General features: G+C 47.6%; 3 protein-coding genes across 3 annotated transcripts; 2 read left to right on the top strand and 1 right to left on the bottom strand.

Moving 5' to 3' along the window:
* Nucleotides 1-664: 664 nt before the first annotated feature.
* Nucleotides 665-1482, top strand: EI90DRAFT_3127019 (uncharacterized protein; the record flags this gene model as incomplete). Its single annotated transcript, XM_039063976.1, has 2 exons — nucleotides 665-998; nucleotides 1046-1482. The coding sequence occupies 2 exons, from the start codon at nucleotides 665-667 to the stop codon at nucleotides 1480-1482; spliced, it is 771 nt and encodes a 256-aa protein (XP_038913483.1).
* Nucleotides 1483-3107: 1625 nt separating this feature from the next.
* On the top strand, nucleotides 3108-3545 carry EI90DRAFT_3127018 (uncharacterized protein; the record flags this gene model as incomplete). Its single annotated transcript, XM_039063975.1, has 1 exon — nucleotides 3108-3545. The coding sequence occupies one exon, from the start codon at nucleotides 3108-3110 to the stop codon at nucleotides 3543-3545; it is 438 nt and encodes a 145-aa protein (XP_038913482.1).
* A 10177-nt stretch (nucleotides 3546-13722) lies between these two features.
* Nucleotides 13723-15761, bottom strand: EI90DRAFT_3127015 (uncharacterized protein; the record flags this gene model as incomplete). The annotated part of the gene is made up of 2 exons (XM_039063974.1): nucleotides 13723-14198; nucleotides 15602-15761. 2 exons carry the CDS (start codon nucleotides 15759-15761, stop codon nucleotides 13723-13725), a joined length of 636 nt encoding a protein of 211 aa, XP_038913481.1.
* Between the last annotated feature and the right edge of the window lie 1096 nt (nucleotides 15762-16857).

Here is a 16857-nt window from a genome sequence, read left to right as displayed (position 1 = left end):
AGGATGGATAGCCAAGTTGAGGTTTACCAACAACAAGCAGGTCCATCTCCTTTGAACAAGGGGTCCGAGGAGGTGGAGGTGTGGTAGCAGAGGTCCAGAGGTGATGCGGACGTAGATGGGAGGCAGAGCGGGAGAGAGTCGAAGGAGGAAGTAGTCCTAGGGCCATTGGCATTGACCAGAGGTAGCAGAGAGAGATTGGGAGGGCTGGTGGAAGTTATAGGAGTCATATAGGGATAGGGCAGAGGGAGGTGGAAGATCCAGGATATGACAGGGAGGGCTGGTGGAGGTCATAGGAGTTGTATAGGAATAGGGCAGAAGGAGGTGGAAGATCCGGGATATGACAGGTAGGCCATACTTGTGATAACCCATAACCTGCCATTACCCATAGGAACTTCTAGGAACTGGCATGGTTCCTATTGGAAATCGGATGTCAACCCATAAACCTGCTGTCCCCCATAATCCATAATGTGAGGGGGGAATTTTATATTGAGATTTGATCCATAACCCATAGTACGTATGAGCAACAATGACAGGTGAATGCATAGATATTGAAACTTTATTAACTGTTAATATTATAATAATGTGAGGATGATGGGGATTGGGACAGAAAATACTGTACATAATAAACATAGAAATTGCTCTGTGTGCTGTCCAACTGTGCACCATGCCAATCACTTTGTCCTCTCTCAAGATTGGCCTTGCTGCTCTAAAAAACGATGCTCAGCCTCTCATTGATGAGCTAAAAACTAAACTTACTTCTGGAATATCGATCACTGATGAAGAGGAGAAATGGCGGGATCATGAAGCAAACTTCACAGATGAAACATTGCTTCTTGCTGAGCTCCAACATGCAATGGACTTTCAGAGTGCCCTTGACTCCCTCTCAAACAACCAGAGAGCAATTGCCCAGTGCATGCAAGCTGCAAGTGGTGTTGAAAGTCAAAACTTGGGGATGGTTGCAAATGTTGTGCGATGTGAATCCAACCCAAACTTAAAGCGTGAGTGCTGTCATGGCTGGAGAGATTTGCACTCAAAATACTCCCAGGCTCTCAAAGAGTTGTTCCAGACCCAGATGAAGAACCATCAGCAAAGAAGCAGCTGTCATATCCATACAACTCCAGACCTCCATGCCTGATTCTGGACCTCCATCTCCTCCAGAGCTCCACATCCTCCACCACCTCCTCCCCCTGTTGGTTGTTGCAAGCCCACTCTACCTCTGGCTCCAACACAATGTCCAACACTACCTCCAGTCTGACTCTGGTTTACTCCGGGTCCAATCCCAACCTCGTACCTTCCAGACCAGAGCTTGTGATGCTCCACACCTCCGGCTCCAGACTCCTGTACCAGAACCCCATCGCACCTCTACCTCCAGAACTCCAGTCACATCTCTATCCCCAGACTTTGACCTCCTCCTCTGTCTTATCTCCTTGTATTCTTTATTGCATTTCATTTATTATGTCTAGCCAATATTCCGGACTTTGACTTCCGACTCTGGACCTCTGGAACTTACTCCAGACCCTGCAGTCTCTACTGTATGGTGTCATTTAATCCTCTTGTTGCTTCTTCCTTATTTAGATGGCTGCTTCTTTCCATATTAGTCAGCTGTCATTCCCCACAACCCACTCCACTCCTTCCCCTCTTGGCCCTGCCCTTTTGGGAAGCACCATAGAGTTCCAACCCTTGACCCTTGGGGTTGTTCCCTCATCCAGTCCCCCTTTGTCTCCTTCCAGTTCCCTTTGTTCCCTTTGGTTCTCTGACTCCACTCCTGTATTATTATATATACACACTGTACTTAGTTTCCTGTACCCCTAGCCTGAAATCGACGACTAGAGAACCAGAATCAACTGGATTGTCCCCCCAAGAGACTCCCCCTGCTAATCTGAAATTAAGGACCACCTTAGACAACAAAGCAATGGCACAGCACTCCACTTGAGTCACTGAGGCCAAGGTCCCTCCTTACTGAGTCCCTTCTCCGCTTCCAGACAATTATGCATGCTCTATAACAGCAGCCAGTCTTTACTCATAAAGAAATTGCCACACTGCAATGGTGCATTGAGATCATAGATTGGTATCACAAGAATGGGAAAAACCAACAAAGACTGCAAAGCATTTTGAGACCATCTACCCTAATCTCAAGATAAAACAGCCTCTCATCTCTATTTGGGTGAAGAGTGAGACAAAACTTTGTGAGGAATTTTGGAAATTGGAAATTGCTGGGAAGTTCAAGCGCATCCAACAGACAACATTCCCAATGGTCACTGACATGTTGGAGCTATGGATTATTGCTGCTGAAGAGAAAGGGGTGGTACTCACTGGAGACATACTCTGGGCCAAATTGAAGCAATTTTCTGATTGTGCTGGCATTCCACCACATGACCAGCTTAAGATGAGCATGGGTGGCTTGAATCCATTAAAAATCGACTTGGCCTCTGCCTGCATGTATGCCATGGTGAGGCAGGTTCAGCCAGCCCAGAAGATGTCACTGCAGAATGGGCACATCTACAGGGGCTCTTGTCCGAGTATTCCCTTGCAACATTTTTAACGGTGATGAAACAGGACTTTACTATTTGTGAGTGCAAATCCCCCCCTCCCCAACAGTCACCCAATAGTTCTCCTTAGTATTCCACCTTAGACAGTGGGATGCCAAACTTCACACTCAAGGATGGCACATTCTCTATCTGCATGATAACTTTTCTGCCCACACTGTGCAAGACAACTTGACCAACATCTGATGCAAATTTTTTGCACCAAATATGATGGCCCATGTGCAGCCCATGGATGCTGGAGTAATTCGCTGTTTCAAAGCACACTATCGGAGTCAATTCATTAGTTGTGCAATCAATCGCTATGATTCTGGAGTCTCACCAGGAAAAATTTATAACATTGACCAGCTTGAGGCAATGCGTTTGGCACAGACAGCTTGGATGGAAGTCATGCCAGACACCATCTGCCACTGCTGGGCCAAGGCTGGAATCCTGCCCTTGTGCACACAAGTGCAGAAAATGGCAATACCTTTGTCAATGCTTGTCACTTCAGAGGACCCATGACCATCAGGCAGAGTGGAAGGAAAGTCACAGTGGGACAAGGACATACTGATGCTGGAATCAATGGACCCAATCGCTATCACCAATGCTCACATAGAGGAAGGCCTGAACAGTCTCCAGTCAGTTGGAATCCTCAGCAAGAGAAACAGAATGAGCATGGCCAAGCTGGTAGACAATCCATCAGAGATCATTCATGCTGCAGATGTCTCTGATGACGATATTTTCAATGCCATGTTCAAGGCATGGGAGAACAGGGAAAAGGACAACATCGCAGAAGGAGCCCATGATGCCAACAACTCTGATGATGACATGCCTGCTGTCTCGCATAAGGATGCCATTCAGGCAGCACTCCTGCTGAAGACTTACACCAAACAAGTGAATTCTTCCTTTGCATGGAAGATGGAGTCCATGTTGGCTCAGTTTGGATGCAAGACCCACTATGAAGCCCAATCATTGCTCCACAGTAGCACACTTGATTCTTACTTCAAAAAGCTTGAATAGAGTGATAGAGAGGTGACATTGATAGACATGGTGGTAGAGGCAATTGATGATAAAGACTTATGTAAACATAGCATGTGCCCTCGAGAAATTTGAGGTAGCTCATACCCATCATTACCCATACCTAAATCCAGGAACACAAGGTATGGGTTATCATGGTTTCAACTGTATCTCCAACAGGCCTGCTCCATCCACAAGTTTGCTTGAAAGTCCCTGCTCCACCCATAAGGGATCTCCCCCAGATGTCAAGCTCAGCACAGCACTCCCCTTGAGTTGCTGAGGCTGCAATTCCATTCTGCCAACACTAAACAGTGGTGCCAGACACACCACTTGCTTCCACCCATACCTCTGCACATACACACTCTGACAGATGGTCTTCATGACTTTCTTGTGTGATGCTTTCATATCACTTTCAACTTAAGGGTAACATGTAATTAACCCATTATGCCCCCAATTGTCATATCCCAGAATCCTGACCCTGCACTTCCACACCTCACCACAACACTCCTTACAACCTCACCATCTCCTACCCCATTTTCCCTACCTTCCCACTCCACTTCCACTCCCACCTTCTCTGCTCTGGGCTGGACCTCAGCACAGACACCCTCAGCCATCTCCACCCTGGATGCTCAGACCCAAGTTGGAACCTTCAGAATCCCTGGACTGCTCCAACCTCCCAATGGATTCCCAACATTTTATTATATACCTTTAAATCCTTCTTCTACCCATTTCATTTATTGGAGTCACTCAATATTTCTTGGATGTGTAACTCTGGCTTCAGAGTGATCCACATTCCTCAGTGACTCTACCCTTCACCATCTTGATTAGTCATCTCATACTTCTCTCATGACTGACATCTTCTTTCCATTAAGTTGGCTAACTTCCTTTTACCCACTGCCTTTCGGTATCATTTGGACCTTGACTAAAGTCCTCTCCTCTGCTTTAATATATATATACCTGTAGGTTAGAATTCATTGTGCCTTAGTTCTAATCTCAACTAAACCTCACCCCCAAACTCCCCTATGAGTGATTTGCATCCCCCTCTTACAAGATACCTCAGTCATCTGAAATTAAGATGTAATGGAGGCACAGCGCTCCCCTCTGAGTCACCAAGGCCACATCCTTCTAAGACTCTTGTACTAGCTGGCAGACTCGGGTTTCCTGGAGAAGCTCCAGTCCACTACCTGGTCTCCCAGAACCCCCTAGTTGAGCCCTGTCTGCACCTGAATCGGTGTGTTTGACATTGTTGTACCAAGAATCCTAATTTATGATCAAACAATGATTCTTGGGGACACTCATAGTGATTAATGAAGGTCCATGAGGGTCCAGGATCCTTTATGAAGGCTCATGACACTCCATGACACTCATAGACAGGCATGTAACCTGTCATATCCATCCATGGCCATCACCCTCCACTACCTCTGGTCCTTCTGGATTACCTCCACTCCTTCATCACTAACCTCAGAGCCTCCATATTCTGCAATCCCCTCCAACACCCCTGATGGTCACCACCCCCTCAATTCAATATATACCTATGCCTCCCTAAGTACGGAGCCCCGAAGGCCTCTGGACAGCTCCAATGTCTGTGAGTGCACCACCACCTCCATGGGGCAATTCACTTGCCTGCCCTGCAAGTCTACCTTCGGGCCGATCCCTCCTTTCTGTTCCTGGGTTATAGCCTGTCATCCCGCTAACCCTGTAACCCAACTCATTGGTAATATTCAGTTGGTTAACCTATAAACCTGTTAGCTCTGCTCTGCTCGGTCCCACCATTCATGGGCCCACCCTGTATGTAACTATATATACATAGATAGGTTACACCCAAGTGATAAAATCGACTAGAGTTCTCCCTCTTCTAGAATCCCTTTCCAGTCAGTAAGTTAGGGCACAGACATGTAACTAGGCACAGTGCTCCTGGAATAAGTTGCTGAGGCCAAAGCCCTCTGCTTTGGGGATGTCATCCTTCATCCCAGATCCGGTCCCTGACAGCTCGGACGATTGTGAGCATCTCCTTGTCATACACCTCGTAGTTGCATTCCATATCCATAAAGCTTTTAGACATGAATGCCACCAGGTGGAACTCCCCATCTGACTGGAGCTGGGAGAGGACTGCACCGGTTGTGAAGTTGGAGGCATTGCATTTGAGTCTGAAGTGGCTGGAATCGGTGGGGAAGGAGAGGATGGGGGCAGTGGTGATGGCCTCCTTAAGGGCATGGAAGGCATGGTCCTTGTCCGGGCCCCAGCTCCAGACCTTGGTCTTTTGGGTCAGCATGTGGAGTGGGCATGCCTTCTCTGAGAAGTCCTTGATGAACTGGTGGTAGAAATTCACGAACCCTAGGAAGGACTGCACTTCCTTCACCTTGGTCAGGGCTGGCCAGTCAAGGACTCCCTGGATCTTCACGGGGTCCATTGCAATGCTTCCCTCAGAGATGACGAGTCCGAGGTACTCGATCTGTGTCCGCTCGAACTTGCACTTCTCCAGCTTCAGGAAAAGCTTCCTCTGCTGCAATGTCTCCAGGACCTCCCCAGATGACCCTCCAGTGTTCCTCTAGGGTAGCAGTGAAAATGAGGATGTCATCCATGTAGCAGATGACAACCTCTCAGTCAATGAAATCCGGGAGGATGTCATTCATCATGGTTTGGGGTTGCAGGAGAGTTGCACAGCCCAAAGAACACCACCATGGGCTCAAACAACCCCCAGTTGATTGCAAATGTGGCCTTCCACTCGTCACCATCCTGGTGTCAGGGACAGTGCAGGAGAGGTAGGGGTGGCAGCGTAGTGCCCGGTGCTAGCAGCTCAGGTGGTAGCTGTCAGAAACAGTATTTGAAGTATTCGCGGGAAGCGGAGTGGAGCACGGCAGCGTGAGTGGAGCACGGCAGCATGAGTGGACACTTAGCTAAGGTGCTACTCCGTTGCAAGGCATCATGAGGGTTGGGACTTCAGTTTCAACAACTTGGCTAGAGTGTTGTACCACGTGTTCTAGGCTGTCCTGTATCAGGAGGGACCTTGCAGCAAGGTTGGCTCAGGCAGAAATGAAGTTGAGAGGTGAACTTAAGGCAAGAGTACTTTGGGGGGGATTCTAGTCGATATTCGAACTGAGGTACATTGACAGTAAATACAAGTATAAGTATGAAAGGAGAACAGAGAAGGGGCTGGTCGGTCCGGCGCAGGACAGGAGTGGAATGGTAAGTGCAACAAAACTAAAAGAGCGATGAGGACCAGGGAAATGGAACAGAAGAAATGAATGGAACAGAGGACGGCGAAGTTGGGAGGCAGAATAAATAGAACTGACAATCTAGGCGCCAATATAGTGGTGGATCAAAATGTCAATATACGAATAAATCAAATGTCAATAAAGGAATAAACCAAATGTCATTATAGGAGTGGATCAGTGACGACAATATCGACCGCTAGTAAGTTAAGCGAATGAATAAGGATAAAACAGTGTTGGCCGAATGGCTGAGGAACTCAAGTGGTGGCAGGAGAAAGAAGGAGGCACTGCTACGGGGCTGTAGACGGGAACCACTATTGGTGCCGCTAAGTGATGGACAACGGCGCAATTAACAGGCGTGAATAACAGGCACAAGAATGGTGATGGGGTGCAGGTGATAGAAGTGGTAGAGGTGGGGATTTGCAGGGCCGTGACAGTAGCAGAGTAGCGGGGTGGTATAGTGGATAGCCCTCCCTCAGGCTTGCACCCATCCATGGTGTCAGAGACCAGATATGGGATGAAGGAGACATCCCTGTGGTGGAGGGCTTTGGCCTCAGCGACTTATTCCAGGAGCCCTGTGCCTAGTTACACATTGTAATGGGTCTATCACCACTAGACTCAAGACAGAAGAGAGGGGGAGGGTTGGAGTGGTAGCATGCACAGGTTTGTTAACTGGGAGTGGATTCCGCTACTCCTCACTGTCTAGCTGACTATACAGCTGGTCACGGTATCACGGAAGAATCTGGAAATGACAAACAAGGAAAGAACAATAAGAAAGGGACACATCGGGCTCTAGTGACTAGAAATGGAATCAGAAAAATCAGGAAAAATAAGAAATATGCAGGAGAGAACATTGGCTAAGGGTGGTAGAATTGCGGGATTTGGCTTGTTTATGGTACACCAACTTGACTGTGTTGCATTTGTTGCAGTTCTTTATTTCAAATTCCTCTTACTTACCATTAAGTTCACTATGACATGGTCATTCTGAATTCAAACTTCGTGTTACTGCATGTATGGCTGCACTAAGACTTTCAGCTGATTTATTCTATTTTTATCCAGTGACATTTAATTAAAATGAGACTTGAAATGATAAATGAGTGAATTGTTCAAATTTAGAACCAAAAGAAATAGTTGCTAGTAGTTAAGAATTGATCAAACAAATGTGTTAGAGCTCTCTGCCTTATTAGTATATTGTTCCCTAAAATTCCCACCATGGTCCGTCATAGTTTTGTGGTTTTTTGTGATTCGTCCATTTCCCCTAGTTCCCGTTTGTATTGCTGCATCCTAGTCCTTCATATGTATTGTTTGTTGTTATAATAGGTCGTCCTCAAAGATATCATATTTTTATGAATTTTATTCAAGGCTTGGGACCTCTGGAAGTTATCTTCCCATGCATATTCAGGTTACTAACTTCATGTCCTTATATCTCACTCATTTCTGAATGGTTTTTTACGTTCTCAGCATCATAAATTTTCATTTAATCCAACCTTTCTAATGGTACTAGAGTTGTACTAACTCTCGGTATTTGTTGAGTTAGCAAAAGTTCGTGCACACAATCGGTAATCACGTGTGTTGTTCCTGTACTTGTCTGTATGCGGGTGCCATTTCTGTTTAATTATTCGGAATTTATTGTATGCATGGGTGTTTGTATCCTCAATACAGGCTTCCATGATTTATTTCAGATTTTTCCCTCATGATCTAAGGTGTTTTTGTGTTCTCCATCCTTTGTTTTGACCGGAGTCTTCCTTATTTGGACAGAAATTGGTCTTCGTGATCTGCCAAAGTGCAGATCTCGGTTCCAACAGCCAGTGCCCTTCGCATAGCCACCCTCACATGTCTTTAAGCATAGTGCAGAATTCTCTATTCCTGTCACTGGTGTAACTTCACAACGGTTGGGCCGTTTGGCCTGAAACTTTGCATAGTGGTAGTTTCGAGTTTATCATATTTTCCATGTAAATTTGGTTATGTGTTTTAAATATGGATTTTGCATGAACATCGACTTTTCCCTGAGCTGTGACTTTAATGTTGCTCATCCTGTTAATGAATATCTCATTGATGTGTGAACCTTTTGTTATGAAAATTTGCCTGGATTAAGAAAGATCCCTTCCTTTCCAATGGGCTATTAAACTCATCTCGGTCATTACTGGTTGTTCTGTGCGCTTTCCTTTTGAATGTTGTTCTCATTTCCCACGAATTTTGGTCATTTCTCCATCATCTATTGCTAGTTTTCCCTGAAATTACTTTCATTGAGTCTATTTGGGAGGCATTTACATTCCCTATTATAAACACAACTTTGAATTTTGCATCGGTTCCTACGGAATCCTTGTTCTGTGGTACTTCCAAGCTCAGCTACATGTTGTCAGAGACCAGATTCGAGACGAAGGAATGTCTCTGTAGCGGAGGGCTTCGGCCTCAGCGACTTCTGCCAAGAGCGCTGTGCCTAGTGACACGTCCGTGCCCTAACTTACTGACTGGCAATTAGAACCTAGGGGGGTAACTCTAGTTGATTTTACTACTGGGGTGTAACCTATGTACAAGTGGGATATATATATGGTTACAGCGGAGACGGGTCCGCAATTGGCGGAGCCGAACGGAGCGGAGCTAACGGGGTTTAAACATTAGCCGACTGAATATTACCGATGAGTCGGTTCGCAGGGTTAGCGGAAAGGCAGGCGATAACCCAGAAACGGAAAGGAGGGGTAGGCCCGAAGGTGGGCTCTGCAGGGCAGGCGAGTGTATTGCCCAGCGGAGGCGGGGGTGTGCTAGCGGACGTCGGAGCTTGTCATATCCGTGCATACCCGACCCCGACCCGACTTCCGGACCTCCACCCTCTTCACCTCCGGAGTCATAACCTACCGCTGCCGTTCCGATACTCACCTTCGGTCCTGGCAACACACCTCCTCCTACTACTCCGCTCCCCCTTCACAACACCTCCACCCTCCCGTTATCCTCCTACGCTTCCCCCGTCCGCTCCGATACTCACCTTCGGACCTGACTACTCTCCTTTCCGCCACTCTCTCCTCCCTCCGTTACTCCTCCACCACCCTTCCGCCAAGTTACGACCTTCTACCGTTGTTCCGTACTTCGCACTCGGACACTGCTCGTACCTTACTCCGAGCCTCCGTCATAGTCCCTACCTCGGACTTTGACTCCACCTCGGCCTTAGTCCATTGCATTGGTGACCTCATACTACGTAAACACCATTGCCAATATTCCTCGGACTTCCAACCCCGCCTCCGTAACCTCCGTAAGCTCCACAACCCCCGAGCTTCGCGGACCGCCTTCGGCGCTCTCGCCGCCTGTAATGTATTTCTCGCATTTTCCCTTCATCCCTATTTGGACTACTGCTTCCTTCTATTCTAGCCAGTTAGTCATCATCCCCACTTCCCCTCATCCTCCTGCCCCTCTGGGCCTCGCCCTCTCTACCTCCTTTCGGACGTATCACAGGTCTTGCCCTATGACCTTCGGTACCGCTCCGCTCCCTCTACCCTTTGTTCCCGTTCGGACGTCTTCGTTCCGATTCGGTCACCCTTTGTTCTCTTTGTGCTTTTGCCCCTTCCATTATATATATCGGCGCTTGTACATACTCGTCTTGGTTTCAGTCCGAAATCGACCTGAAATGCCCCCAAGAGACTTCCTGCTCACCTACTGTGAAATTAAGGACCAAATGGACAAACAGCAATGGCACAGCGCTCCGCTTGAGTCGCTGAGGCCAAGGTCCCTCCACGCTAAGTCTCCGATTCCACTCCGGAGTCGTCCGTTTCCGCCCATTCTAACAGAGCTGTCCGGAAGTCCTCGGGGCTCCGTACTTAGGGAGGCATAGGTAATAAATTGAAATGAGGGGGTGGTGACCATCGAGGGGTACCAAGAGGATTGCGGAATACGGGGGCTCCGAGGTTAGTGAGGGAGGAGTGGAGTTAGACCAGAGGGATCGGAGGGACCGGAAGTCAATGGCCAGGGATGGATATGACACATGTGTGGGCATGGGAAAGTAGTTTCCGTGGAGGTTCTCTGGTTGATTTTATAGTCAAATCTTCCTCAATTGACCTAGTTCCTTGTGTGATATTCGCTATAAATTCTCCCAAGCATTCCGTCTTGTTGATGCTAAGCTTGAAGTATTTTTATTAATTTTCTTTCTTCCTATTTATCGTATGTAGTTGTAATAATTTGTTAAAATTCGTTAAAATTCAGGTGATTCTATTTCCTCATGTCTACTTGTTGTATGGGGGTTTTTGTGATTTATCTGGCATATTTCTATAATGAGTTTTCATAGGGTGACTGTTATTTCTCCTACAGCACCCACTTCATCGAGTCCACAGCTCAACAATGTAGCCCAGGTGTCAGGGACAGCTCTGAAAGTGGAAAAGTCCAGGTGCAAGGGACTCGGTGGGACAGGTGTTGGCTATGCATAGCAGCAGTCCCATCATGGAGTGAGCATCCCCAACCACTTAGTCTGAAGTGGGAAGTTGAGAAGAAGGCTGCTTCTTCTGTTCCCACCCCAGGTGCTATTATATACATGCAGGTAGGGTCACATGGGGGGAGCCACATCATCTCCGCACACAGCCACACCTCTCTGGGTGTCTCTGTGGGAGCTCCTGGAGGTGTGCCACTCTGTAGGCAGGAATGCACACAGTGGGTGCGGCAATCAGGGGAGCGGGATTAGGTGTGTAGTGATACATAGAAAAAAGGGAAGTCGACTGTGGAACAGAAATAGAGAGAAAGAAGAAAAGGGAAAGGAGGAATGGGGAGTGATCGCAGGGGAAGTGGAGTAGGGCAGGGTGGTGTGGGATGGGGCATGGGGTCAGGTGGGGTGTGCCCTGACACCAGGCTACATCATCACATCCAACACAGCAATTGGATGTCCAGATGAAGAAAACCCTCCTCCAGGGAAATAACTCTACCCTCAAAGAAAGGGAAAGTGACATGGTAATATGCCATTGAGGTGCCCATGAAAACACCTTCCTCCAACTTGAGGCCCCACACACAAAATTGTATGCAAGGAACTGCAAGTAACAATTGCAGAAACTTCTACTCCATCTCACCTCCACCACTGCCCATGTGTAAACACCAATTACACATGACACCTCACAGAACCAGTGAGGAGGAATACCAAAGATATATAATTTTTGGATCAAAATCTATTTTTGAAACTTTCTCCTTCTTCTATTTCCCTCCCATCCCCTTTTCCCACGATATCTGTGTATTGCCGTTTACTTCAGAGTAATGGCCCCACACTCCTTACTCCTTCCTCCCTTTCTTATTTCTCATTCTTTTCCTAAATGTACACATTGTCAGGAACGTGTCAGACGCGTATCCAGGTGACCCGCAAGGCACGTGAAGTCGTCCAGGCTCATAAGGTTGGAGGGGTGGGACTTTAGCTTCAGCGACTCGGGTGGAGCGCTGTGCTTCGTTCTTACATTGGTGTCCCAATTTCAGACAGAAGCCTTACGATGAGTCTAGAGGGGGAATCCAAGTCGATATACGAACTGAGGTACATCCGGTGTAACCTACATGCGTTATAAACACAAGTAACTAAATAAGACCGGCCCGGAAGGAGTGGCGGATCAAGCGCAATATTAATGAATGAAGAAAGAGACAAATAGTTAATATTGGCAAACTTGGTCAACAAAAGGCAAGCAAGAAACAAAAGGAGGAACAATAGTCTGCAAGTGGACAAAAGAGAAAAGGCCATCCGGCCGTCTAGCAAGCCGTCTGGCTGGTGGGCAGACAACAACGAAGCAGGCAACCTAGGTTGGAAGGTATGCACATGGGGGAGGAAGTGCGGATGAGGGTGACGGGTGGATGGATGGATGGATGGATGATGATGATAGCGGGCTGGATGGGCCAAGTGGCACTAGGACGTGTTGACGGAAGTGATGGATATGTCGGGTCGTGACACACATCACCCACTTTAAAGTGGTGATACCAAACTTTCATTGAAAAATGCTTATACTTTGAATTCCTTTTTTTTTCTTAAACCATGTATGCATTGCATATGCAATGCAAAGGGGGAGAATGTCAGGGCAATAGCCCTGAACCCCGAGTCTTATGTAACAAAGGTGTACTTAGAGTCACATGGTTAAGCAGCAACTTCTGGTTACCACTTAAACACTACCATAAATTACACACTTATGGACTGGTGTGCTGAGCGATGTAAGCGTGCTAGGGATGTAACCCAGCAGCAAACAAGAAAAGAAAAAGGGTGGCAAAGAAAATCTTACTACCGGTAAGGCTGCACACGGTCCTGGTGCAAGTGCACAATACTAATAAATTCTCTTAAACTCAAAACTCACCCTGGTCCTTCTTGGACAGTCGTCAAGGAGTCAAACTAAGCTCTTTAAACGTGTGGAAGGGTCGCTCAACACCGCAGTCTTTGTAGCACAGAAGAGGGGTCCAACAACTGTAAGTACAACACAAATTGGGTGTATATATAGAAAAAAAGAGAAATCAGAACAAAAAACAAGGAAAATAGCCGATAGATGGTGGCAATGGAAACAGGAAGAATGTTGAGAACTCGGCTAAGAAACAATAAGGCAAAAAAAATGTCCACAAGGTAACAATAAAATCAATAATTGAGGCCCATCAGGCCAATATCAACCATCAATCTCGCTTCTCCACCCCATATCCGTCATCCTAACTCCCGTCCCGTCATTCCATCCTCTTCTCCTGATTCGTCGTTGTCCTTCAAGCTCAAAATCGTGTGAATTGGTGGAAAATTGGTGGAGATATGGGGGAAATGGTGGATATCCGTGAATTTTGGGGATAACTGACTAGAATGGGAAGAAGCAGCAGTCCAAATAAGGATGAGGGGAAAACGCGAAAGATACATTACAAGCAGCGAAAGCGCTGAGTATGATCTGTGGAGCTTGGGGGTTATGGAGCTTACGGAGCTTACGGAGGCGGGGTTGAAAGTCCGAGGAATATTGGCAATGGTGTTTACGTAGTATGAGGTCACCAATGCAATGGACTTAAGCCGAGGTGGAGTCAAAGTCCGAGGTTGGAACTATGACGGAATCTTGGAGCGAAGGTACAAGTGGTGTCTGAGTACAGGGTAAGGGACAGCGGCGGAAGGTCGTAACTTGGCGGAGGGTTGGCAGGAGAGGGTCAGAGGAAGGAGAGAGAAGAGAGGAAAGGGGAGAGGAGTGGAGGAGAGGAAAGGTGTCAGGTCCGAAGGTGAGTATCGGAGTGGACAGGAGAAGGGTAGGAGAGTGATGGAAGGGTGGAGGTGTTGTGAGGAGTAAGAGGAGGAGTAAGAGGAGGAGGGTGGCGAGAGGGGTGGTGTTCGGTCCGAGGTGAGTATCGGAGCGGACAAGGATAAGGTAGGAGAAGGACGGAAGGGTGGAGGTGGCATGAGGGGTAAGAGGAGGAGCGATGTCAGGTCCGAAGGTGAATATCGGAATGGACAGCGGTAGGGTAGGACTCCAGAGGTGGTGAAGATGGGGGTCTGGGAGTCGGATCGAGATCGGGTATGTACGGATATGACAGAGACTTCCCCTCTGCTAGATCCGAAATTAGGGACCCCCAGGACAACCAGCAATGGCACAGCGCTCCACATGAGTCACTGAGGCTGAGGTCCTTCCATGCTAAGTCTCTGATTCTGTAAGGAGTGGTAACCCCACCCCTTAATTCCTATCTTCATTCTATATGTGTCTCATAATAAACATGTATAAACAATGTATATACAATAGTGTGGGAATTTGGGAAAAGGAACAGAACTCCTTTTCCTCCCCATCGTTGATAATTAAAGCTCCATACAGCTCAACTCTATTGACGACCTGAGGATTGAGGAGAACTGGGGTTGGAACCTACACCAACCCCTTACAGATTCCATTCCAGAGTCGTCTGAATCCACCATATCTAACAGGCATGCCCTGACACCGACTGAATGGAAAGATGTGGATAGCTCTGAAACCGGAGTTACTCATCTGAGGAATATTGGGTGACTCCAATAAATGAAATGGGTAGAAAAAGGGTTTGAAAGTATATAACAAAATGTCCAGAATCCATCAGGGGGTTGGAGCAGTCTGGGGATTCCAAAGGTTCCAACTTGGGTCTGAACACCAGGGGTGGAGATGGCTGATGGTGACTGCTGAGGTCCACAGAGCTGAGACAGTGGGAGTGGAGGTGGAGTGGGACTGTAAGGGGAAATGAGGAAGGTGATGGTGAGGTTGTAAGGAGTGTTGTAGAGGGGTGTGGAAGTGCAGGGTCAGGATTCTGGGATATGACAGTAAGAAAGTGTATAAAGGAAAGGCAAGTAAGATACACTTGCCTACTGTGGGTAAGGAAGTGAGAAGAAGGTTAACTTCTGGAGATATCTGGAAGTCACATGAGGAATGGGAACTGGGGCCTGGAGCATGTGGTGTATGGAGTGTGCAGGGTGGAGTGCACATGTGGGTCCGGATGCAGGCTAGTCAGGGTGTGTGCCCTGACACAATGTGTCAGGGTTCAGCACCCTGCCTTAGGGTGCCCCAGACTCCCCACCTACTTACTCCCTTTATTCTTTGATTGTTGCCTTGTTGTTGCCTTTGTGTGTTGTGTACATGCACACAGGGGATAGCGTGGGAACTTTCTGAGCAAGCAGCTCACCCAGAATGTTCCCACGCTTACTGGGCACTGCCACCTGGATGTCCCCTCTGGGTCACACTACACAACTCTAGGAGCTGTATAGTTGTGGGCATGTGACCCATTCCTTTATATAGCAACCATGTGGGGAGATGAGACCTTTACCCTTCTTCTCATCTCATGCCCTGCATAGTGTGAGGATAGTGTCATATCCCGGAATCCCGACCCCGCACTCTCCCACCTCACCACACCTTCCTAACAACCTCACCATCCCCTACACCATACCTCCCCACTTCCCAACATCACCTTCCTTCCCAACTGTCTCAGCTCCAGCCAGGATTTCGGCACACTTGCCCTTGGCCACTCCCATCCCAGAAGCTCGGTCCTGAGTCGGAACATTTGGAGCCTCCGGATTTGCTCCGACCTCCCAACGGATCTCCAACATCTTGTGACTTACTTCTAAACCATTCCTGCTCCCATTTCATTTAGTGGAGTCACCCAACATCCTTCAGATATGTAACTCTGGCTTCGGAGCTAACCGCATCCTCCGTTGATCCTGCTCACATCATCATAAATTAGTCACCTCCCATTTATATTACAACTGTTGTCTTCTTTCCATTCATTCGGCTAACTTCCCCTTACCCATTTCTCATCCCCATTTATCCTCCAGCCCTCTACTCCAGCCTCCTCAACCTGACACCTCGGTTCCCCCTTAAGGATATTGTTCAGGACCTGACAGTACCTTTTGGTATCATTTGGTACCTTTCGGTGTTTGTCAGTATCACTTGGACTTTGACTAAAGTCCTTCTCCTCCCCCCTCTATATATACCTGTAGATTAGAACCCATTGTACCTCAGTTCTAATCTTGACTAAAATTTACCCCAAGTCCCTCTATGAGTGAATCCTGACCTCCTCCTACAAGATACCTCAGACATATGAAATAAAAGGACTAACTGAGACGTAATGGAGGCAGAGTGCTCCCTCCAAGTTGCTGAGGCCATGTCCTTCTTAGAGCCTCTTGTACCACCCAGCAGACTTGGGCTTCCTGGAGAAGCTTCAGTTCACTACTGGAGCTCTTGGAACCCCTCTAGTTGAGCCCTGCCTGCATTCGGACTCTTGCACGTTACTTTTGTTTGGGGTTTTTGACAGATAGGTTAGATGGGGGTTGGGAGGTCAGGGAGCCTCTGAGTCCGAGGCTGGGCCCTGACACAGTGGCCATTTTACACACACATATATCCATATTATCTTTGCACTACTGGTGCCAAAATAACTAAGCAGACTTCATGGAGATGTTGTAAGCATGCTAGGGATATAACCCACCAGCAAACAGGAAAAGAAAGGGGGGCAAAGAGAATCTTACTACTGGTAAGGCCACACATGGTCCCGGTGCAAGAGCACTGTACTAATAAATTCTCTTAATCACTGTACTCATGCCAGGTCCTTCTTGGACAGTCATCAGGGAATCACACAGAACTTCTGCAAGGATTGCTCAACACCACAGTCTTTGTTGCACTGAAGGGGGGTCTGTCATATCCATACCA

This window comes from Cantharellus anzutake (genome assembly GCF_015039405.1).
Source record: "Cantharellus anzutake strain C23 chromosome Unknown EI90scaffold_41, whole genome shotgun sequence".
Classification (NCBI taxonomy): Eukaryota; Fungi; Basidiomycota; class Agaricomycetes; order Cantharellales; family Hydnaceae; genus Cantharellus; species Cantharellus anzutake.
The sequence above is the reverse complement of the archived record's forward strand: the minus strand, read 5'-3'. Positions and strand labels throughout refer to the sequence as shown.